Here is a 25,547-nt window from a genome sequence, read left to right on the forward strand (position 1 = left end):
GGCTTTGCAGCTCACTTGCTGGGTAACTTGGGGCAGGTTGCTTCACCTCTCCAAGCCTCTGTTGCTTCCTCTGCCCTGCTACTGGTGGTGTGATGATTAAATGAAACAATGTATGCAACGCCCTTAGCACAGGGCTTGCACAGAGTAACTGCTGAATAAACAGTTCCTGTTATGATTGCAACAGGATCATTCATTCTTCCCGGTAGAAACCACCCCTTTTGTGTCCTCCATGCTGCCTACAAGATGCTGGCCATAGGGCAGGCACTCACAGAACCCTTGTTGGCTCAACATTGCACTATCTGGATCTAATTAGCTATAGGTACTTCAAAAGGAACGTTTAATAACACCCCTGCTTGTCTGGCTTAGTTCTGAAATGGAAAGCAAATTAGCCACCAAGCCATCCAGGATCCTGAAAACATGTGGTCTCTAACACTGTCACACCTTCTATTGGCATCTGCAGCTGATTAAAAACGAGGGTCTATGAGATGAACTTGTCGATAATATTTGACAACATGCAGCTTAGACCAAATGGTCTCACTAAAACTTGAAGCACGTCAGGGTGGCATTGAGTTGGAGACAGATTGGAAGAAAAGAGAAGTGGCACTTCAATTCATCTGGCATAATTTAAGATACAGTGAAGACAGAAATAACCCCAGTTGCCAGCTATTCAGGACCTAGATGGCTCTCTCCCTGTAATCTGAATATTTAAGAGGCGTTCCAAAGAACTGCTTTTCTTCCAGAGAGGAAAGGTTACATTAGAACAAATAGACACTGAAGTCAGTAACTATAATAAATACTAATTGCTTTCATAGCTGCTACAAAAAGATACTTGTGAGCTTCCTGTTTGCATTAATGGTCTGTTGAAACTCTTCAAATAAAAAAGTTACCTTTGCCCAGACTAAGGTGGCAGATGTGTTTCTCTGTAAGACTGGTTTTTCGCTCTACGTTTCCCTCTGGACCTCCCAGCCCACACCGCGGTATCTTGTCTCCACAGCATCCATTCTTTCCTCTTCGATACACAGCCCATGTATAGTTCTCAGACCAGGAGTATTCCCAGTCCTCTCTCCCAGCATGGGTAAAGCATGCAGCTGCTGGACTCCAGTGATTGGTTCAATGGTGGGCATGTGACCTAAATCAGGCCAATCAGAGCCAAGGAGATTCAACTCCAGGAATTTTGTCTGAGCTGTCAGTGAAAGCCTTGGTTTTAGGCTTGAAAGCTGAGGCAGCTGCATGCAGTTTATAATCACAAAAGAAAGGCTGCTGAAGAACGGAACCAACCCAGGAGCAGAATCCAGAGGAGCAAGCAAGAGGAACCCAAAGATACCACTGAACCCCTGAACCAAAGCACCCCTGAAGCCAACCTACTTCAGGACTTTTAAGTAAGCCAGAACATGTCCCTTTGTGTTCATTGGTTTTAAATGTGTCTGCAACTTGCAAAGAACCCAGGTACAGAAATTTTTAACACAAGTGCACTTATAAGAGGCAACTTTATAGCTTCTTAGCTTTAGTTGAATTACTAGAATATGAGAATAATGCATTGGATTCCCAGAATTCCTTCCCATGAGTCTTCCCTGAAGAATGAGTCCAGGACTGGCCATTTGTGACCAAGTGGCTACTGACTTGGAAACGCTGGTGACCTCATTTGGGTAATACTGCTCAGGTGAACACGTCTTGGGTAATGACAAAGCACTTGTCCCTCAAGAGACCCGACTTCTGGTCCAAGCTGAGTCACTCATTGGCCCTGGGACCTTACACAAACTCTTCTGAGCCTCAGTTTCTCCCAGAGGAGTATGAAGCCATCTTGCTCTAACACAGCAAGAATGGGAGGCAGTACCACAGTGTATTTAGCACGTGAGCTTTCAGTTGGGTAGACCTGGGTTCAAATCCCTAGTCCACCCTCAACTAGCTACATGGTCTCAGGTAAGAGGCTTAATCTCTCTGAGCCACAGTTTGCTTATCAGGAGAATGGGAATAATCTGAGTAGGACCACAAAGGGTCATTTTAAGAATGATATAAGGTAAGGTTTGCAAAGTGTTTAGCAAAGCACCTGATATATAGTAAAGACCCGATTATGTTAGCTCTAATAGCTGTAAGATCAAATGAGAAAGAATGTGAAAGTACTTTGTAAAAACCACACGGCGCTATACCCATTGTAGAGATTATTGTCTTCACCTCTCACTCCTAAATTGGCCATGATTATAATGTCACAGTGTGTGGTCAAGACAATAAACTGAAGGAACTGAATTCAACCATAAATTATACCTGACCCAGCAGAGAGAGAGAGAGAGAGAGAGAGAGTGCTAATGGGATACAGGGGTACAAACCCTATGCTATAAATGTTATTTCGTCAACAGTTTAGCACATTCCCCCAAGAAGTATATCAGGGCCGTTCATGGAAAATGCTATCAATAGTGACCTATGAAACATTCCTCTGGAGGCCTGGAACTGTTCCCAAGCTATGAACAGTCAGGCCGCTTCTGAACTTTTCCAGAGCTACATCTGCAAAAGTACAAGTAAGATCCCTTCCTGATTTTTCAATTTCTTTTAACAACTTTACAGGCAGGATAAAAATGTGCTTCTTTATGAATGAGAAATTTCAGTTGCTGGATTTGGCAGCGGAGATTTCCAAGAAACCCAGCCGCTGAGGAGTGCTGCCTTATAGTGGACCCCTCCTATTTTCCACTGGCACATCCCGTAAAATGAGGGAATGCTGGGTTTCAAATGGGCGGCTCACAGGGAAGAGACAGCTGTGGTAAAACCAAAGAGATATTCCTTCCAGGTGTTTGAGGGAAAAGTTCCCCCCCAGACTGGAGGGACATGAGTTCTTTTTTCATTTAGCAGCTTTAAAAACACACACAAACCAGCCTAAGACGTGCTAACCACAAACATACAAAAGGGTCACTTTGAATAACCTAAGTATGGCTTAATGTGGAAAAAATGGAAGCTTGAAAATCAGGTCCATAAAATGTAAGGAGTCTTGGAAAAACAGCCCATTTGATTTTGCAGTCCTCGTTTTGGAAAATAGATAGATTGTTCTATTAGTCTCTTTTCTAACTGCTGCCTGTATACCAGCCGTGTGTATTTTGGACTCTTTCCCATCCTACCATGATTTCCTGTCTAAGTCTGGGCCCCATGGTAACTAGAAAAATTTGGCATGCCGGCCCCATATACAATGACTGGCCACAGGGGGAATGCCAAGTGGTATCTTCTTCCATAACAAACGCATCTCTCTCTTCTGGTTCTGTGGCAGGGTGAGTCTCTCACTCATAAACTCTTACTAATAAAGTCTTCTGTTTACAAATGGATCTCCCAACCCAGCCACTCTCACCCACCTCACAGGGAAATGAAAGTCTTGCACAGAGTCAGAAGACCCATGTATTCAAAATTCCACTGTACAGGGTAGCGGGGCTGCAAGGTTGCTTGGGCAGGGGATGGGGTAGGGTGGGAATCAATGGCCTTGTCACTAGCAAAGCATTAAGCAGGTGAGTAAAAGCAAAATCTCATTTATGCAGTGGACAGAAGTTATCCTTAGAAAATATTCCCTGAGTGTCCCAAGGACACACAGGTGTGACTCATGTGTTTTTGAAGTCTGAGGTCTAAATTCTATTTAATCTCAGATCTCAACCCAAATGACACTACCTCCAGGACCGGGATAACCCCGGGCACCTGCTTTAGGGACCCAGGTCTTCCAAGTACACAGCACATAACAAGCTGCCTTACAAATGCCTCTTTAATTCTTGTTTCCCAACTCGCAGCTTCTCCCTAAAGGCCAGGGACTGTCATTTTCCACATGTATTCTGACACAACACCTGACATCAAGTAGGTATTCTGGAAATGCATGTCGCATGGCCTGTGGGCAGACCTAGCACTAGACCACATCACAAAATCGGAGTATTTGCCTTCTGTTTCTTCACTGCCACCCACCAAATGCATAGTCTACCCTCTCCTTCGGGAAGACCCACCCTGAGGAAAGGACACAATAAAAACCATTTGGATTAAGTTCAAAGGGATACATCATTCATGTATGTCCCCTACATACAATCTCCCCATCCCCCAACTCAGGATACTTATGCTTTTCCCCACCTTGACCTTAAGGAATGAAATTATAATTATAGAATTTTAGGCAATCACAGTGGAGGATTGTTTTGTTTTCCGAGGAGCTGGAAGAGGCGGCTCCTCCCACTGCTTCTGAAACCTCACAGCGACTGACTCCTGGCACTTCAGCAAACCTGGCGTCCAGGGAACCCCCCAGCAGGGGAGTATGTCCAGTGCAGCCAGCTCGCCAGCAATGCCTCTGTTGATTTTGCTATTAGAGCAAACAGACCCTCTTTGAAAGAGAGGTAAAAGCAGCAGAACTCTGCTTTCCTGCCTATTTCCTCTGCTTTATTAAGCAAGAAGAACTGGTTTCAGTAAGAAACCCTGAAAGCCACGGACGGAATAATCTCAGAAGTGTGTTCGGGGGTCCCAGGGCATGGAAGGGTACAGGAAAGACAGGAATCACAGTTAGCATGGAGGAAAAGGGCCTGCATCTCTGGGGGAGAAACGGGCAAAGGTTTTGGAGTTGACCACGGCAGTAATAAACAATAAACAGCTTTACCTGATTGGTAACAGTTTTATATATATATTTGACTAATGATTTTACATGGGTCGTCTCTGATTCTCTTAATGCTGCAACACAAGCACTGCACTGTTACTTTAAAAATAAAGAAACTGAGGCTCAGAAAGGTTTGGTAATATATCCCCACCTTACAGTTCAAGAACAGGCAAAACGAATGGATGGGCACCAGATGAGAACAATGGCTACTTGTGGTGGGGTGTGGGCACCTCCTGGGGTGGGCGTACTTTAGATCTTGATCTTGACCGAGGTAGGCCACACAGGTGTGTGTCTGGGGAAAACATCATCAAGCTGAAGGAAATGTAAGATTCTGTACTTGACGTATCTCAATTTAAAATAAGGAAAAACAAATCACGCGTCTACCTCACATCACACGGTGAGATCCCAAAATTGAAACCAGGTCTCCCTAATTCCAACGCCTATGCTCTTCTCTCCTCTACTTTGTCAAATCCAGAGGAGAATGGAGACAGGAGGACATGGACACACAGCCGCCATGGGCCTGGAGGAAGCATCCGACTGGGTGTCTCAAGTGCCCTCATGCTTCCCCTTTCTGTTAAGGGAAGGAACTGCAGGTAAAGCAAAGCCACAGGCCAAGGTCACCATGCTTGGTGGCGGCAGTGAAAGCAGAGAGGTCTAAGATCATACAAAGGCAAACACCGCCAGCTCCAACCCAAACGTTTCCTTGCCTGGGAAAGAAAGTCTTCTAGCGGCTAACAGGAATGTTCCTAAAGTGATTCTAATGAAAGCCTTTTGTTCTGCTATGGCCAGGACAAAAACAGCCCTGTCTTTGTTCAACTATTTTAGACACACACCGGAGCATATGCCCAAGACCTGCACCAACCTAAGAATCAAGGCAACTTAAATATCCCTGCAGTTCCAAGTTCCCTGTGTGGAAGCCACTGGGGCTGGAGGCCAAAAAGCGCAGCTCTCAGGGTGTTTCGCAGGTGACAGGCAATCTCAAAAGGCATTAATGGTGGCCTGTGGCGTGGTCCTGGGGGTTCATGGGATAATAATAAATAGCTCAATAAACCTAATGAGAACACTAAATGTTTAGCTTCAGGTGCACACATTGGATATAGCATAATCCCTGGTTCATAACCACTTGTATTTCATTACTGTGTTTCCCCAAAAATAAGACCTAGCCGGACAATCAGCTCTAATGAGACTTTTGGAGCAAAAATTTATATAAGACCCGGTCTTATTTCACTATAGTAATATAAGACCGGGTCTTATATAAATTAACATAACATAACATAACATAACATAATACTGGACCTCATATAATGTAATATAAGACTGTATATAATAATATTATATAATACCGGGTCATATCATATCATATCATATCATACCAGGTCTTATAGTAAAATAAGACCAGGTCTTATACTAATTTTTGCTCCAAAAGACGCATTAGAGCTGATGGTCCGGCTAGGTCTTATTTTCGGGGAAACACGGTATAACAATATGACTTCACTTCCAAAACCAAAGCTAGAGCCTTGACGACCCTCTACATCTAAGACCTATGATCCTCCCTCCCTCAGATCATTCCTGTTCCTCTCCCCACACAACATAATCATCGCGTGTGTTTACCATCCCCTCACGTTCTCCTTTATACAGTATTTATTGCGCCTGTGATGTACTCCTTTCAGCACAGTTTTAAAACTTATCATGATAAACATTGTATCATGCTGTATGTAATCTCCTATTCATTCATTGCCAGCTGAGCCTGTGCGTCTTGTGAGCAGCTTGGCTGACGCTTTTACATTTCTCTTTCGGAACACCACAGAGCAGGCGCCGCTGTCACCCCCATTTTACAGATTAAAGGACGAAACAAAACAAACACGCTGAGGGGCTTACCCAGTATCATATTGAAAAATCAGCTTAGCTGGGAGTAGACCCAGATTTGTCTCCAAAGCCCTTGATCTTCCCACTGTGATATTCAGGATGTGCTCATGTATATGAGTGGGCTCCCTCATCATGCTGGAAGGGTCACCAAAGAATCCCTGCCCCAAACAATCGTCATCGTCATTCTCATCATCATAATGGCCAACATACTGGACACTTTTATGCCACACACTGTTTCAAGCATTTTAGAAGGTATCATGCATCTAATGCTTGCAATTACCATATGAGTAGGTAATATTTGCTCCATTTTACAGATAAGTAAACTGAGGCACAGAGACACAAAGCAATTTGTCAAGGAAGCAGCAGATCCAGGAATTAAACCCAGGCAGTCCAGCTGTACATGCACACCCTCAATCACGAAGGAGTATGCCCCTCGGTCTACAGAGGAGGACAGCCATCTGAGTACAAGTGGCTAAGACGGATGCTGGCTAAGAGGAGGTCTGTGCTGAGTTTACACCCTGGGTGGTGACTGCGAACTCCCAGAAACCGATGTGTTTATTTATGGAGGAAGGCCCTGACCCCGGGCCTCAGTCCCAGGAGAAGAGCTGTGTTCAGGGGCTGAGAAGGGAAGGAGCAACAGACCAAAATACAGACAGCCTCGATGAAGAGCAGCATACCTGACTGGCTGCTGGTCTCAGACCGGGGCCTGGGTCTGTGGAAGGAAAGGAACAGCTTCTAAAAGCCAGGGCTGGAAAGGCCAAAGGGCAGTCAGTGTCTTGGGGAAAGATGGCACAAAGGATCCTTCTGAAAAAACGCCAATCTTCTACTTACGATACAGAATTCTTATCTGACCCACTCCCAATAACCTAAGGACTGTGATTAAAACTCCAGCCAGCTTCCAGCAATGGAATGCATGAGCTTTGAGGTCGGACAGCACAAACCCCAAATCCTAGCTCTACCACCTGCTGCGTGTGTGACATTGGACAGGTCATTTTACCTGGCCCCAGGCCTCAGTTTCCTCATCTGGATGGTGGGGATAAATCACAGCACCTACACCTCATAAGCTGTCATGGGGAGTCCATGAGGTAACCCATGCAAATCACTTAGAATCCTGCCCCAGCAGCCTGTGTTCTTATCACCACCGCCTTAGCAGTTGGGTTGAGAGGACTAAACAAGATGGCATCCCATCAATGTTGGCTACTGTTATCTTTTCTAAGGCAACATCCTTCCCCACCTCCTGCTCAGTTGCTCTAACCATGGTCTCCATTGCACTGCTCACAGACCCTCACAGACCAGCTTCCCATGCCATCTCTCTCTCAAAGGGGACCTTTGCACCGTTCATGCTCGTAAAGGAGCCCAGAATTCAAAACCTAACTCCAAGTGATACAGGAAAGACTCAACTGTGAATCGCCTGAGGAGCATATGAAAAAAATACAAGTGGTCTGGCCCCACTTTTAGAGGCTTTTACTTAATATATATCCAGGGTGTGTCTCAGAAAATAAGTTTTAAAAGTGCCTCAAGATGTTTGAGCAACCAGCCAGGTCGAGAAATGACTGATTTAAGAATTTCTTGCATTTTAAGGAGGAGATGTGTGGGCTTATGCTGCAGGTACACACATATGCACACATACACTTCTTTTGAAGTTTGAGGGGCCTGCACTGAAAATGGAGGAGACCGCAGCACAGATAACTGACAAAGCAACTATTTGTGAAGAAGAGTCCAAGTTACCCATTAACCATGAGCAATTTGTCAGTGCCTAGAAGCTGCACAAAGGACATGGTTTCATCAGCCTGGGAACGCCTGCAGTGGGGCCCAAGTTACACAAATAACAACACAGTAATGCAACATCCGGGCTCCGCATCTTTCTTTTCTTCTGTCAGACACTTCTCTGTGAGAGTGGTACCTCCCTCAGTAGAGCCATCTGAAGAAGGAAAGCAGGCATCTCACCATTTCTCAGTGACCTTTGGAGTTCCCTAATTTAAGTCCATCTCTTGTAACAATTGTGATGAAAATGACTGGATTCCCTACATATGGCTGCAAGCTATTTGGATTTCATTACAAGTGCAGATTTAGCACATGCTGGATGTGGGCTAACGAGTGGCAATTGTATAACTATATGGGCCTTTCACACCATAAATTAATCCTATAGAAACAATCCGGCTCTGATTACACTGCTTGACTGGGTGGTACTAGTTATTCAGCCCAAACCAGCAGCAGGGAAGCAAGCTGGAGGTTACCCCGTGAAGTACTGACAAGGACAGAATCATGCTTTTTACTCCCACCATTCTTCAGAAAGAAGGGAAAAAAGAAGAAAGGAAGGAAAGAAAGGAAAGAAGAAAAAAGACCATGGGGAGGCCCATGATACACAAATTTAACTTAGACATTCACTTTAAGAGCTAATACCCTCTGGGCCACTTTTGATTGGCAGGTAATAAATACATCCCCAAGTAGAAAATGCAAACAATACATTAAACGCCATTGCCCTGACGTAAGGGTGATAAGGATGGCAACAGCCACTTGCATCTGGTGGATGCTACGTGCCAGGCACTGGGCTAAACGCCTTTTCTTCTTTTCTTTCTTTTTTTTTTTTTGCATCATCTCATTTAATCCTCACAACCACCATGCTGGTCAAGGTCCAGTATTATTCCCATTTCACAGATGGGAAAATTGAGGCACAGAAAGGTTAAAAAAAACTAGTTGTATGATCTGGGGAAGTGAGTAGTAGAGTCAGGGTTTGAACTCAGGTCCCGGGTGTAAGCAAATATCCTCTCAGACCCCTTTATCTATCAGAGAGTCCCCTCTTTGTCCTACTCTTCTCAAGGGACACTACTTCCAAAGCCACCATCTGCCAGTGTCCTACTGAGGGTTCTCTTCGGCTTATTCCTTTCAGCTTATTCCTCACAGCAAAGGATGCAAAAGGACCACAGGGCACTAAAAACCTTAACCTTCGGAGTAAACTTCAAGTTCCGAGGAGTCACAGATTCTGTATAGCTCTCCTGATGGCAGTTCTCCAAGTGGATACAGACAGGCCATCTTCAGGCAAACTGCCTTTGAAAAGAGCTCACCTCAAATGGTGGAAGGAACAGACAGTTCCTGAATGAAAGTGAGCTCCAAAGAGTTCCAGGTAGGGTTTCCAGGCAGAATTCCCGCCCGTTCTCAGGAATTTTTTTCGCTTTCCCATTCCCAAATCCTGAGAAAAGTTGGTCGGGAAATCAGGAAAATCAGCTCCTTGAACCCAGTAATACACACAATGGGAAATAAATGTACTACTCACAATGTATCTCTTAGACATTTTTCCTATTTATCGCTAGGGTTTCCGGGCAGGAATCCCTGCCCATTCTTGGGAATTCTTTTCGCTTTTCCATTCCTGAATCCCGAGAAAAGTTGGTCGGGAAATCGGGAAAATCGGCTCCTTGAACCCAGGTGGTTGGTAGTATCGGCTGTCACTTTGTGGAAACGATTCATTGTGGAGAACAGAAAACAGTTTATATCTCAGGATTCGGCAACGGGAAAGCAAAAAAAATTCCTGAGAATGGGCGGGAATTCCCGCCTGGAAACCCTAGTTCCAGGTTCAAAGAAACAAACATCCTCTTACTCACGTTAAGGGGGTCGGTCAATCAACAGCCCAAGAGGCGAGAAGAGCCATGGAGGAAAAAAGCAGAACTCAAGTTCAAGTAGGGCTCCACTGCAGTAACAGTAGCAACAGCACTCCCTAAAGCCTGTTTCATCATCTTGAAAATAGTAACAATGTCTACCTCGGGAGGATACTATATGGCTCAAATGAGAAAATGCATGGAAAACTTTGTAACAGGTGTAAGTTCTTACAATGTGGCAAACATTCTGCTAAGTGTTTTATACAGATTTCATCATTTCGTTTAATCCTCAAGGAAAATCCCTAGGAGGTATTTTTCAATCACCATTTCACTGACAAGAAAACAGCTTCAGAGAGGCTAAGTGCCTTGCCCTAGGCCACGCAGCTTGGAAATCATAAATCCTGACCTGGTGGTCAAGGGTCCAGAGGTTAGAGCCACAAGAATCAATGGCTTTAATTTCCACTTCCATGAATCTTCTTGTTTCTGCAAACAGAGGGCTTTAGAGAGGCTGGAGAATGGTTCAAATTTTGAGACCTGTGAAAACCCAGAAAGCTGGCCCCAAGTGACCTCCTGCTGACCCATTCTAATGGCCGTGTGTCCCCAGAACTGTCTGTGATGATGACATTCAGTAGCTGCCTTGTTCAGTGTAGCAGCCACCAGCCTCCGGTGACGAGTAAGCACTAGAAATGTGACTTGTGTGACTGCGGAAATGATTTTTTAACCTGACTGAATTTTGCTAAATTTAAATAGTCTCACATGGCCTGTGGCTGCAGTTTTGAACAAAGCAGCTCCCCTCATTCACAGCATGCCTGGTCTCCTGCCCACCACACGATGAAGGACGTAAGAATACTCATATATCCCAGAGCGGGCTTTAGTGTGAATGAATAAAATAATAAAGTCTTCTCACCTCAGAGCAAACAGCGTTGCTATGAGCTTTGCAGTATAAGAATCTTTGCAGTTGGAAGAGAGAATTGGCCAATTCCAAAACAAGTGTCCTCACCTCATTGGTTTTTCCTTTTAAAAGACAAAATTAAACGTGTAGAGAGCGCCCAATTGCTTAGAAAAGGCTGTCACTTTTCCTGGTGACAAACTCCTTTGGCTTAGGATGACAGAAGGGCTAAAATATGGTGGAAAGAAAAAGCCAGAAGGGTAAACAAGAAGAGGCCCAGTACTCGCTGAGGTGTCATAAATCAAGAGGAAATAGACTCAAGGAGCTAACAGCTTCCAAACGTTCTTCCTCTTGAACTATTTTAAGCAACCAACACAATCTCTTGGAGGTAATTTCATTCACACCAACAGAAGAGAAGCTTCGCAGGATATATCTTTACACACCAGAGAAACAAATACCTATGCCACAGCCCTCAGGCCTGTCAGATTGGCCACCCCCCTGAGCGATGTTACTATTTTGAGGCACCTAAATGGCGTGGTTGTTCAGAAGCAATGAGGGATGCTTTGGATTTGCTTCAGTTCCTCTGGCCTTCTCAGACCAACCCACTGATTTCTTTGCTCAGGAAATCACGGTGTATGCTTCATCCCCACCCTGGCCACGCTGGAGGACCGAAACCAAGGGCGCAGCAGGGTGAGTGAGGACTCTGGAGCCCAACAGACCTTGACTGGAACCCTGCTGTGTCATTTGCTAGCGATGCCACCTTGTCATCTCTGAGCCTCAGTTTCTTCAGCTATAAAATGGGGGTAAGAAAAGTACATACTTCATTGGGCGATTATAAGAATTACATATCGCACATGTGAAGTACGTGGCAGATGGCCTTGTGTTTTGTAAAGGTCCATGATAGGTTATGTGCTGGGGATCAGAAGTGAGAATTCAGATTTCCTGGTTTCTCTAGCTGGGGAGGGAACACAGCAAGGATGGAGAGTAGAGAATCTGGAGGAAGGCTGCCTGGGTTTGATTACACTATCTACTTCTTATTATTAGCTGTGTGACCTTGAACAAGTTACTTAACCATTCTGTGCTTCAGTTTCCTCCTCTTGAAGATGGAATTAGTGGTACCCACCATATTTACCAGTGTGATAAATAAATTAGATGGGGCCACTGCCATTCTAGATCTTTCTTTGCCCTTTCCACGCAAACCTAACAATTCAGGCTTCTCTTGGGTGTTCTTCCGGGATCCCTCCAGATGAGTGAGCCAAAGCTGCATAGCTGTGAAGTGAGCGCAAGTCGCCATCCTGGGTGGGGCAGAAATGAGCACTCCAGCACAATGATTCTTTTACCACTAGCAATAGCTAATGTCTGAGCGCTCACTGAGCACAGACTCTCAAGAACTCTACCCACATTGCCTGGGCCCCACTCCAGGCCATTTTGATCAGAATTTCTGAAGGTGGGGCCGTAAGACACACACACACACACCCACACACACACACACACTTTTATTTTTTTAAGCTGTCTGGGCAATTCTAATGTGAATCCAGGGTTAAGAGTCACTGCAACAACTCTATGAAATAGGAACCATGATATACCCATTAAACAGAAGAGGAAAACCAAGGCTCAGAGACACAGTAACTAGTTGGCAGTCAGGCAGTGGTGACTCTTTCACATATCATCTCTTAGCCACCCCGTGGTATCATGCCCCCACTGAGGAGCTGAGGTCAGACCATGAGCAGGCACCGGATACTCCCAAAGCCTTTCTGGGAGTCCTCCAAGCACCCAAGAAGGTTCTCTTTCTGGCTAAATGTCTGACCCAGCCTTGACCTCCAAAGCTCAGGAGGCTGCCTGACATGGAGTGTCACTTGCTCAGCACTGAAGGACATAGGCGCCAGGTCCCAGCACAGAGCAACTAGACCTAATTAAACAGACCTCATGCTAATGACAGGAAACCGGAGATTCGATGATCTTCGGGAAAGGCGGCTGGCTGCCTGTGAAGAAGTTAGAAAGCAAAGCTCAGGGGCTCTTAAGGCCACCAATCAAAGAATTATCAGACTGAAAATTAAATCTCCACTGCTTGCGGCCCTACCCAGCCTTGGGGGGCTGCGCCTGCCCTTGGGGAGGACAGAGGAGGGCAACGTTTCAATCCATCCTGTATGATTAAGCATGTTCAAGGAGGCCGCCGAGCCCTGGGTAGGAGATCCGGGGGCCAACCTAACCTCCTATTTGATATGTCTCTATACTAAGTTTGGGACAAGCCACCAACATCACACTCAGATCTTCGGCTCAATCCTGCTTCTTCCGTGCACGACGGGTCCCGTTTCAGGCAATGGCCGTTCCTTCTTTGTGTGGCTCAGACCGTCATCCTTGGTATCGTGCTCCTTCCTCTCGTCCCTCACACATCCAAGCTGTCTATTGCAAAGCCTTCTACGTGGTCAGCCGGATGCTGCAGTCCATGTCCAACACGGCAGAGGACGTGGTCTTGGGACAATGCAAATCATCAGATGGTGTCACTTCCGTGCTGAAGTCCCACCGACGGCTCCCAGCAGACTCAGGGTGAAAAGCCGAGTACCACACCATGGCCTCTGAGGCCCCCCTGACTAACCACCCTCCAAGGCCGCCCCTACTACACTCCCCGACCCCTGGCTTGCCCCGCCCCAGCCAGGCCGCTCTCCTGGAACCCAGCAGGCACTGGCTGTGCCCTCTGCCCGGTTCCCAGCCTGGCCGGCCTCGCCGTGACCCCTCCAACACGCCTCACTCTCCCTCCTTATCCATCAGCCTGCACCCTCCTCCCCTTCAGGTCTCTTTTATTCACTTGTTCTATCACCAAGACCTGGAAGAGTGCCCGGTGCACAGCAGGTCCTCAATACATATTTGCTGAATGGACAAGTAGATATACCCCTAACTAAACTCTTGGCCTTTCCCGTCCCCAATCCCTACAGCCTCCTGCTGCAATCACCATCGGTCTCACCAAAGGCCAACCTGGTAGAAAACACACTAGGACACTTCCCAGGCATCCACCGGACAGGTGGGGGTTCCTCTGACGCCCCTGCAGGGACAGCTCTCCCTACCCTGACGGCCCTGTCACCTGCTACTGACTTGGGTTCCAGCATCGCTCTGGCCTGCCTGCCTGGCTCATCCTAGGAGTATGTCCAGCAGAACAGCTGCAAGCAACTTCCTTCCAAATTGGGTCCCCACGTGCAACTTGATTTCCCCAGCTGCTGAGAGGAGTGTAAAGCAGCAAGACTAGGGCCCTGGCTTTCATAGCAGCAATTGTTTTTGGCTGTCTATTCTGTCTTCTCCAAAACATTGTATTAATTTTCAACTTGGGATTCACAGGCTGGATGAGCTGTGGGGAAGAGGGATGACAAGCCACCCCGCTTGCCTCGCCCTGCTCAAACTGTGTGGAGTAAGGAAGGGTTCAGAGCCCCTCCAGCTCGGAGCTCCACGCCTCAGCCTTCAGAATTCCTGGCAGCCTGTCGTCCTCACTTACTCTCACTTTCCCTCCTCTTTGAAACACCGGTCCTGCCAACTGCAACAAACAGCATTTAAAAATATCCTGCTGGATTATATAGCCCTGCCTTCTAAATTCCTCACAATGCCTGTCTCTGTCCCACATAGTATAAAGAAGGGTGTAGCATATTTAATTTTTTTTTTTTTAAGCTGCTCCCCTGCTATAAATACCCGAGTCTGGGTAGGCGGGCTTCAAACACCGGCAGTATGAAGTCACCTCGGAGCCAATCTCACCACAGTGCAGGCCTGCCAGGGCCTGGACACAGCTGTGGAGCTCTGAAGTGTTAGGTCGGCCAAAAGTAGACAGAACTCATCCTTCTGAGGACAGAGGGATGGGGGTGGGGGGTGGAGAGGAGACAAACTCTAAGGACAGCAATCATAGTTAATCCCAGTATACAGAGGATGGTGTTCAGGCCGACGACCCAGCCAGGCCTTCAGAGAGCATAGCCAGCTCCCTCGGGGGTGTTGCTTTCCCAAGGATCCTAATTCCAGGGCTCGACATGAGGAAAATGATTTCACCGTGTCCATGTGGGGTCTAGAAACATTGTCAGAGACAGAAGGGCCCTTGGAGAATCTAGTCCAAGCTCTTCACACCACAGATAAAGGCACAGGGAGCCAAGAAGATGGAGTGATTCACGCCAGGTCATGGAAGGGCCAAGCTCCGACCCAGAATTTTCTGCATCCAAATCCTTTGCTCTCTGAACTGGATTGTCCGAGACGTTTGTGCATACACACTCGCTTGGCACATAAGCCTCGGCCTGCGTTTATTAACAACTCTCCTCACAGCAAATACTGATTTTTATATTTTAAAAGATACAGACTTAAAAAACAACAACAACAACTTAGGTTTTCAACAAAAGCTTGGCCTCAATTTTAGGGGTGATTTTCATGCACTGAAAGGTCTGTGTAGAGACTTTGTGGTCCAATGTAAATGTCTCCCCACCCCCAACCTTGCATCGCTGGTACTTCCAAGTTCAGCTTTCCTGTTTCATCTTTCCAGCATGGGCCTGAGTCCACCCTTCAACCTCAGCTCACTTTATAAAGCAAACAATGGGCCCCAAATTATGAACCACAAATATGTATTTTTGTAAAATGTTCGCAATTTCTCTTGTTCATGTGACAAGAAAAGGACTCACACCCAAGTTATGAGCTAAGCCATTGATGATCTATCACATTTTATGATTGTCAGTGGAATTTAGCTGGTTCCTAGGAAGTCCAATGCAGATGGCGCTGAGCTATACGGTGGTTCCACGATATCAAACATTGAACATGATCGAAATCTTTCTTACCAATACGCTGGAAACACCTTCACCAAGAATTAGAAAAGTGACTAAACCTCTCTGAGAACTGAGCTGTTATGTTCCAAAATGATAAAATCGAAACTGGAAACTGAACATATCAAATCAGATTTATACCAAAGTCTGTTATCACACGCTGTGTTATGCCCCTCTCCACCTCCACGTGGGAGAATCTCGCCTTGGCAAGAGTAAATCCAACGGCCTCATCTGATGAGTCTGTCAGCCCCGGGCTTCACTCTGTACTGGGACTAGCACTGGCCTAAAAGGCTGCGTCCTGGGCCATGGGAGCCAGGCTGAGTCAGAAGCCAGATTCAACAGAAGAAGCAAAGCTGATGGAAGCCTTGTTCTTCACGCCCTCTCAACCTAAGTTCGCTCGTGAAAGTCTTCTTGCATTATTCGTATTGCTAGGACAGCGGCCTGGGGCATTTGTGAGGTCAAGTTTTCAATCAACAAGAGGGCTGATGGGAGGCCTGGGACTGTGGTTACGATGAGCGGGGCAGCAGACACACTTGGTTTCTGAATTATACAAATAAGTGTTGGAAAACTGTCTTCCCTGCAGTCTGGCAGGCTTCATCACATCTGGATAAAAGATGTGGGAAAGTTTTCCTTTTTGCTGTCTTATCTGCCCTGCTCCCCCTTGTTACGCCTCTGAACCTTCCAGCCCAACGGGGTTAGGTTACTTGCTGTTTTCCAAAACACACACTTTGGCGTCCAGGTCTTTGCTCACACCATTTCTGCTCTGTCTGGGAGCTTCCGAGCTCTCTGCACCCCCTCCCCGTCCCGGCCACAGCTCCACCTGCCCAAGTCCCACTGCTCCCCAAAGCAGCCCTGACGCCCTCCCACCCACCCAGCCAAGACGCATCTCTTCCCTGTGAGCTCTCCAGTCACCAAAAGCTTCAAGGTCCCATGTATGGGGTGGACACTGTGTCTACCATACAGAGGGTGTTGGGGTGAGAAGCACCCTGGGGGCGGGCAGTGGCACCCAGGAGGTAGAGGTGACCAGCATGGGTCCTGCCATTGGAATGCAGTACCACAAACTCCAGTGCAAGGATCCATCCATGGGCTTTGCTTCCCCTCCTTGAACCTGAACTCCTTGACAAGCTAGATAAGTTCCTGTTCCCCTCCAGTCTGCCTGCATTGCCTGGTGTGGAGCCGGCGCTTGGGAAGTAGTTGATTAATGTGGCCAGCGTGGCATTTCTCAGGCTCACTTGGGCCGTGTTTCCTAAGCTTCTCCTCCCAATGCCACATGCAACACCAAACATACCGCCAAAGTTGCAAAACCATTTAGGCCTTTTTTAAAACAAGCAAGACGACCACAAAGTGTGTTTATGTGACAGGCCAGCAAAGCACAAAACACAAAACACCTGCCGTCCTGTGGCTCTGGACTTGGCAGCTGCAACAAGCGGGGTCCAATATCCACAGCACGATGGCTCCCCAAGGCCTGGACCTTAGGGTTGGCACTGCCGTTGTCATCCTGGCAGGGCCGTGCATTAGTGCAGAGGGAGGGGTCTGCTCTCACTGCCCACTGCCAGCCTGCTTCATCTGGGGGGCAACCGAGCCATCACTGAGCAGGGTGCCAGGCTGCTTCTTTCAGATTCTGTAACTTCCTCCTACCTGTTCGTCACCAAGGAAAGCAGAGTGACTAATACTTGTCACTGTGGGATTTGGGTCACGATCCTCCCCTGCACTAGACTCCCACTTTGGCAAAAGCAAACATTACCAATGCATCCAACACAAATTTGCAAAAATATAGCAATAATTAGAATATTTTATGCGCCAGGCACAGTGCAAAGTCCCTTACCGAGACGCTTACTAAAGCCTCACAACAATTCTCAGTTGGGTGTTTCAGTCCTACGATAGAGCAGTGTTTTTCACCCAGGGGTGATGTTGCCCCCACAGGGGACATATGACAATGTCTGGAGATATTTTTGATGGTCATGATTGGCAGCAGAGGGAGGGGGGAACACGACTAGGTTTGCTACAAAGCACAACAGAGACCCACAACCGAAACTATCCAATCCAAAATGTCAGCAGTGACAAGGTTGAAAAGTCCTTTTATAGAGGAAGAAACTCTGGCACAGAAGTGAAACAACCTGCCCAGGGTCACACAGCTCGCGAGTGAGGGAGCCAGGAATTACTCAGCGTGAGCTGTTCTCTCTAACCCCGGCAGCAGCTCTGACACCCCGGGAGCTCTGAGCACGCACAGGGCACAACCGCCCTGGCCCCTCGTTTCTCGGTAGAGAAATGGAGACTTGAAGCGACTTGCTTGAGGCCCTGGTAAGAGGCAAAGCCATTTGGGACCCAACTCAGACTTCAAAGCTGAAGCCTTTCAGTGCTCGTGAGGCTGATTCCGTCTCTCCCCGTGCTCTCAGCATGGAGATTGCACTGGTGGCCTGACACTTGTAGGGGACTCTGAGGAAATCAAAGTCCCCTTCCTAAAGGCTTTTCTGGCAACTCCACAGCAAGTGAGCTGAGCTCCTGAGACCAGTGGTGTAAACAAGGGCTCCCTTTGGGTGCTTTCCTCCTGTGTGTAGACCTTCCAGGGAGGGCTCACCCCCGTGTTAGAAGAGTATCCCAGTGGAGGCTGCAGCTCTTCCCTTCAGCTGAGCTTATTGATTACCCAGCAGCTGACACTTGTAAGGTCCTCCCTGGGCGGCAGAGCTCCCTGCCCTCCCAGGAGCAGCAATAATGGCTCCTTAAAATCAATGGCACCTACAGGGCTCACTCTGGCACAGCTAACAAGCAGCATTTACACAGTAACACAACATCCTTTGGAGGAAGATCAACGCCTGGGCCCTGATGCCTGGTCTTCACTTGGTTGTGATGATTCACTGGCCTAATGGATTGAAAGTGCCGGGCCATGAACAAACAAGGTCTCTAGTAAGTAATGCTGTTGCTATGAGTTTGACCTTCGCCGCCATTGGAAGGGGGTCACACGCTGACCTCATTACCTTTGTTTCTGTGATTCTTCACAGGTCGGGGGCTTGAGCAATGTGGGGCTTGGCCCTGGCCTGGCCATTACCAGGAGCTGTGAATTCTGGGCTCCTGGACACCCTTCTGTGAAAGAGCATCCCGTTCGCTGGGTTTTTAGGGGGACCCAGTGAGGGCACAGAGGAGGAAAAGTTTAAGGTGCTACACAAAGGTCAGGCCCATTGTTACACTGCAAGGTGTAGAAACAGAGGCCAAAGTATCCACACACTGCCATCTGGCAAAGGGCAGGTACTGATGGTGAGATGGGATGAGGACCAACCCGGGGGTTAGTAGCAAAGCGTCTCTGGCTTGTTTCAGACCCTTGAGTGTCGTTTGTGCGTCCCAACACATCTTGGCGGTTGATCACCTTAGTTCCATTCTCAGAATGGAGGCCACTGGGGTGGAACACAGATGCAACCTCTTTCGAGCAACAGTCATCAACAGAGATTGCCCTCTGGGCAGCTCTGCGGGCAAGGCATCTGACTGCTTCCGTCTTTTAACTCAGATCCCCCTTGGATCTGTCATTTACCTGCTGGATTTCTGCTGTGAAACCCCTACTTTGCTGTGAAACCTCACACTGAAGGAATCCCCCCACCCTGAAATCCCTCCCACTTACATGGGCTCTTCACAGCTAGCTTAGGGAACCCCCGAGAAATCAGGATATCAGAAGGTTGAATGATGTTCCTAAAGGTTTGGGTATCCCCCAAACACTGCCTTATTCATCAAGAACTTGAAATTCCCTGCCAGGGTAGAAAAAGGGGGCGGTTCTTCCAAGGTGTTAAGGGGTTTCAAATTAAATTTCTGGAATCGAACATTCTGTGTGGTGGGATCAATTGTTTGCCTGACAAACATTTATGGAGCAGCCATACTGTGCCACACACGGTGCGAGGGACAGGGGAGACACGTGCCTGTGAGCTGACAGTTTGGTGGGAGAGACACACACAAGCAGGAAATGATTCCAGAATATGCTCTGGGTGCTGGGGAGACCCCAAGGAGAGGTGGCTCTTCCAGTTCAGGGTGGAGGAGTCAAGTAAAGCTTTCTGGAGGAAGCACAACAGCTCTGCCTTGTTCCTCTAACTCTTTAGGCTAGGTTGCATTTCTCGGGCATTCAAGGGAAAAAAAAATAAGTTTTCATTTCCAAAGCTAGCTTTGTTTCAGTTTTACCAGCTCCCCTGGCTTCCATAAAATAGTCAGAGATGGGAAGCTGCCCTCCTCCCTCAGATTCCCCAGGTGTAGAAACTGATTATAAACAGCAACTAGCAGCTCAATGAACCCTTGGTCCTTTAGTTGATTATCTCAGTGGCAATCCACCCTATGGTCTCCTGGCTAAATGGGTCCTACAACTAGAAGAGTTTTCATCCCTGCTGCAATATTGGTTAGGACTTGCCTGGGATAACTGAGTAATTCAGAAAAGTCTTCACTTTTTTTTGCCTAGAGGACATTTTTTTTTTTTTTTTGTCTAGAGGTCCTTAGATAGCAGTAGTTTTGATATATTGCCTATTGTTAATGAAACTTCTGAGAGGCCTTCTTTGGTTGGTGTTAAATTGGCCCCAGTCACATCCTATTACCTTGTCTTTTTTTTTTTAATAACACTTGCTGCTAAGAGTAAATTCCTATTTGTTTACTTTTTCTTGTTTCCTCCACTTGTCTGTAAGCTTCCTGAGAGGAGGAGCCTCCCTCCCCCTTCAGCACTTAATCTGCAGCACATTAAACAGTGCTGAACAGGGTCAGGGCTCAATAAATGTTTGTTGAGTGAATTGCTACTATTTATTGAGCACTTACTATGTGCTAAGATCTTTAAATCTGTGATGTCACCTAGTACTCATACCAACCTTAGGAGTTAGGTGCTGTTATTATCCCCCATTTTACAGATAACAAAATTGAGGCTTAGAATGGTTCAGAACTTTTCCCCAGGTCACTCATATAAATAACAGAGGTGAGATTCAAACCATCACTGTGATTCCAAAGTCTGTGTTCTTTACCACTATGACAGAGCCACCCTCATGCACATTGTGGTTACTGTTTTGCAGTAAGAATATTCTCATCCAAATCCTATCACTTAACCGAGAGTCTCAGAATTGAAGAGGATTTTCTCAAATGCCATGGACACTCATGAACGCTCACTAGTAACAAAAACGGTCAAGAAAACCCAGAAGAGATGCCCAGCGTCAAACTCACATACAGGGGGGAGAGAGACAGCAGGCGTGGATGGGAGACGTTTCTATTTTCTGCCCGCTCCTTGTTTATAAATACTACTCTATTAAAGTGGTTTCTTGACCACCCGTAAGAAAGCCACGAAGATACCATCACTTAATGACACGGCCCTGGGAACAGCGACATGGATACCAAATGAGCAAGTGATACAGAACGCCTGCTGCTCTATGAGATCATGTTTTATAAACACTATAGAACTTTTATCATCTATCTTGGACTGAGCACAACCACATTTGCCCAGCACTCTGAGTAATGGACAGGAATAGATGGATCAGGTTGGAAGACATTAAAAGTTTAGGAGCCCTATGTAGCTGAGTCAAAGGCCCCTGCTCATGCTATGTAATTAGCAGGCATAACAACAATAAATATATAATTTAAAGGGAACAGCAGCAGGATAAGAAGATGAACCAGCAGCCATTGCCCACTTAGCTGCGTAAACGGCAACCTGGCTGGCCTACGTTAGTAAAACAAAGAGTTGGGTCTCTTCATTTCTTTCCTAAGCAGTTTATGCTTCCCTCTGAAGTCAGCTTTCAGGCATAAGTAATTCATTGCTCCACTACTAAACCTTCATTTCGCTTTGTCTCTAGAAACTTAATAAATCAGCCTCGTTACTGTTTACGGAGGCCACCCCCAGGTTTTCATGTATAAAAAATGAGCATCCATGTTACTAAGTGGGAGTGAGTGTTCACCTCGTCTGCAAGGGAGTTCCCTGGAGACCAGGAAATGCACAGAGGGAGATAGATGCTTGCTCTGAACATCCAGGGCTCTTGGCTGTCTGTCACACAGAATCCTGCTGTCTCAACTACCAGTGGCTTAAGAAAGATTGCTTGGGGTGGGGGATGGTGTAGGGAAGAGGTCAAATCATGGGGTCGAAAAACTATCCCGTAAAGAAAATTGGACACCTTTTATGATTTTCCAATACCCACCCAAGGAGTGATGACCCTAGATGAGAAAGGGCCCTTTAGGATAAGCCCTTTAGTGGAAGACACCTGTGTTTTAGCAATTTCTGGACACTGTATTTTCAAGGGACCCAGGAGAGGCAGCTAGCTGCTCTTACTAGCTTCAATTTGCAGTTAGAAAAACTGAGAAGTTCCTCAACCTGCAGGGCACCAGCTCTGCATGAAGGGCACGGTTTTGTTTTCTTCTGTTTGGCACCTAGGGGTCCACCTTTATTCTAGTTTGGTCTATAGGGTTAGAGCCTCAGTCTTTTCTCCTAGGAGTCCTTACTTCGTTGATTTCAGTCTGGGCCTCCCCTCAACCTAAAGTTCAGAACTCTTCCCCTGAGCTATGACAACTGGCTGGAAGTCCCCCTGCCCTCCACTTCCTCTCCTGGAGCTCTTGTTCCTGGTGTTGATGTCACAGACCTGGAGGGCAAAGCACAATTATCAGCTGTGACATCATCAAAAGTGATTCTGGACTAACCTCAACTCTGACCTAAGAGGAAGCAAATTAAAAGGCAAATGCTCTTCTATTCCAGGCATCTCCTTTGGCAGAGCCAGAATGAAAAACAAAACCAATGAAAGTCAAAGTCAACCATGCTTGTGCATAAAGACTGTCTTTAAAATGAGGCCTAAGAAGTCAACTGCTCTCTTTGGAATTGGGACTAATAAAAACAACGCTGTTTTCTCCAGTGGCTAAATGCTTGAACTCTGGAGCCTGCCTGGGTTCAATGTCCAGCCTTGTCACTTACTATCTGTGTAAACTTGGGCAAATTACATAACTGCTGGGTACCCTGGTTTCCCCCCATCTGCATAAGGGGGATAGTACCATAGGTACCTACCTAATAGGGTTGCTAGGGTTACTTGAGTTAACATATAGTGCTAAGAACAGTGACTGACACATTGGTCAGTGCTAATTTTAAGTTTTAGCTATTATGATTATGTTAAACCATGTTTAAATTTGATGCCCTTTATGATTTTTACAATACCCACCTGGTCTCTTCCACTGACTGTTTATTTAGCACTGAAAGCTGCCCCCCCCCCCCCCCAAATGGCCTTCCAATCAGACTGCAAAGATGTCTAGCCATAGTACCTTTCCAAATAGTTTATGGTTTGCTGACTCCTAAAATTGGAGTCTGGTGGGCAGTTTGCTGTTGAAAGTAGTATGTCATACCCAAACCTTTCCAGGGAGAAGGTCAAGTGCTTTCCTTCTACTTTCTGCACTGAAGCTATATCATCCTTGGAGATATTCAACTACCCAATGGTTTCTTTCCCAGACTTGACACCCTGCCGTTGCCCATCCCCCCACACCTCTTCCCCAAAGTGTGGTTTCCCGGGTCATCATTTCTATCAGGAAAGCCCACGTGGCTGTGCATTTAACACAACACAGGGTTTTAATCCATTGCTCACTTAGGTGGTGACTGTTTAAAAAGTCAGGCTGTGGGAGCCAGTATGTGGTTCCCTTTCTGGGGAGAGGATTCAGGAATCACTAGGGTCCATCACCCCGGGCACACAGAGTTCAGGACCCACCACTATCTAGTCACCTTCTAGGGAAGGGCCTGAAGAGCGTCCTTCAACCAAGCAAAGCCCAAGGAGGCAGCACCAGTCCTGGGCTTCCTGCTCCCTTCCTCCCATCCCACTTATTCAAGGCTCAGGTCTTCAGAGTTTGGACCCTCTGGCTGCTGCTACGAGGCTGGGGAGACCCAGCGAGCAGAACCACAATGTACCCAGCTGTCCGGAAAGACGCCGACTTCAGATCCAGTCAAGGACGGCAAAGAGCGCAGGGCAGTACCCTTCACTTCAGGAGGGGTTCAGGAATGACGTGGCCAAGAGGCTCAATCAACGAACAGCCCCCAGACAGTGACAATGCCACGCAGAACAGGATGGAGATCAACCACGACTTTACCCTCCAAAAGTCTGTCGCCAGAAAAACAATCTCGGGCAAGAGCTATTTAATGAACTCCCCCATCCACAGACCAAACGCTTTCTCTCAGGTCCCGGCACACCCACCACCTTGGTCCTAGAAAAGTCACCCCCTGGGTAGCCCAAGGCGGGATTTCTCCCCACCCAGTTTATGGGTGGGGGCCGGCGCGCTTACCATTGGCGTTCTTGCCGCAAATGAGATGCTCGTAGGGCTGTAGGACGCCCCATAGCTCCGCGTCGTTGTTGATGACCATTTCCAGGGCCTCAGCGGACACCTCCCCGCCTCCCGCCCCTCCGCCGTCGGGGCTCTGACTGGCCAGCACCCTGGCCCGGATCTCCTCCACCAGGTTCTCCATGCAGGCGGTGAGTGAGATGGCCGCGTACTCGTGGATGCGCACAGAGATGCGGGTGTCCACCATCCAGCGGAAAAAGCGGCCCACGGAGAAGGTGAGGCCGCAGCGCGCCGACTTGCCCCTGCGCAGTCCGTCGCCGGCGCTCATGCTGTACAGGGACAGCGCCTTGACTGCAGCCAGCGAGCAGCTCTCCGCCAGCGCCCAGCTGTGCACCAGGCGCACCGCGCTCTGCACCTCGAAGCGGGTGCACTTGGCGTGCAGCACGCTCAGGCGCTGCGCCTCGCGGGCCACGCGGATGAGCGCCCTTCGGAGGAGCCCCGCCAGGCGCCTCACCGCCTCCGCGGAGAAGAGGGGCAGCCGCCGGCCTCCGGAGCCTTTGCGGAGCACCCGGGCCACGTCTCCCTCGGTCCAGGGGAACTCCTCCAGCTCCGGGAGGCGCGGGCAGCGCGAGAAGAGGTCGGCCACTTCTGGATCCTCGGGCAGCACCGTGTTCACCGTGTCCCAGCTGTTGTGGCGGCTGTTCATGGAGCCGGAGTAGCACCACCAGGCCGCCCCGCGGTGCTGCGGCGCCGAAGAGTTGAGCGCCTGCGAGTTGGACTTGGAGGACGAGAGGCTGAGCGAGCGGCACGAGTCCCCGGCCCCATACCCGGAGTCCAAGGTCAAGTCCTCCAGCGTCTTCAGAGTGGAGCTGTACGTCCCGGCCATGGGGAGCCTGCCGCGGGCGGCCTCGCAGAGGGAGGTGAGCTCACAACTCCATGCTCCCTTACCCAAGTGGGCAGAAACAAGGTCTAAGCTCTCCGGGGCGCCCTCCTTCCTCTCGATGCCGCGGGGCTCGGCGGCCGCATCGCCTGCCCGCCAGCCCGGCGGCCGCGGGAAGGTAGGCGAGATTCTCTGCGGCCTGAGCTCCACGCGCCCCGCGTCCCGACGCAAAGCTGTCACTGGAATTGTTCCCAGCCGCTCCTCCTCGGCACTCCCCCTTGTCCACCACAACTTCCCGCAAGCAGGGCGTCTGTCCTTCGCAGACAAGGAATCCTGAGCGAACAGGGCGGCGGCAAAAGGAGGCGGCTCCGGGAGCTGAGCGAGTCCGGGACCTACCGGCGAGAAAGCGCTGAGCAAACTTCTGCGCGGCGTCCGCCGCCTGCACAGCTGGGTACCCCGCAGCCGCCAGCATGCAAATAACCTGGGGCGACCCACCAATCCTCGGCCGCGATGGGTAGGTGCTGCACCAATGATCTCTTAGAGGGGCGGTCACTATGTAGATTTCACTCTACGGCGGGTGAAACCCCTCGGCGGCAGAGGCGGGGCTGGAGGCCGAGAGTCGGGTGCAGCGGCTGGGACCGTGGTGGAGGAGGGGGAAAAGAGAAAAAGAGCGAGTGAGCGCGCGGGAGGTGGAAGAAGAGACAGG

The 25,547-nt window shown here is 48.3% G+C and overlaps 1 protein-coding gene across 1 annotated transcript in view; it reads right to left on the bottom strand.

Annotated features, from left to right (window-relative positions):
* Window positions 1-25,260, bottom strand: part of ABTB2 (ankyrin repeat and BTB domain containing 2) — a 171,139-nt gene extending 145,879 nt beyond the window's left edge. Inside the window, exon 1 of the mRNA XM_019738580.2 lies at window positions 23,965-25,260. Coding sequence (XP_019594139.2) covers window positions 23,965-24,847 — 883 coding nt within the window. The 5' untranslated portion in view covers window positions 24,848-25,260. The remainder of the gene's footprint in view (window positions 1-23,964) is intronic.
* Between the last annotated feature and the right edge of the window lie 287 nt (window positions 25,261-25,547).

The sequence above is a fragment of the Rhinolophus sinicus genome, linkage group LG06, assembly GCF_036562045.2.
Source record: "Rhinolophus sinicus isolate RSC01 linkage group LG06, ASM3656204v1, whole genome shotgun sequence".
In the NCBI taxonomy this organism is placed as follows: Eukaryota; Metazoa; Chordata; class Mammalia; order Chiroptera; family Rhinolophidae; genus Rhinolophus; species Rhinolophus sinicus.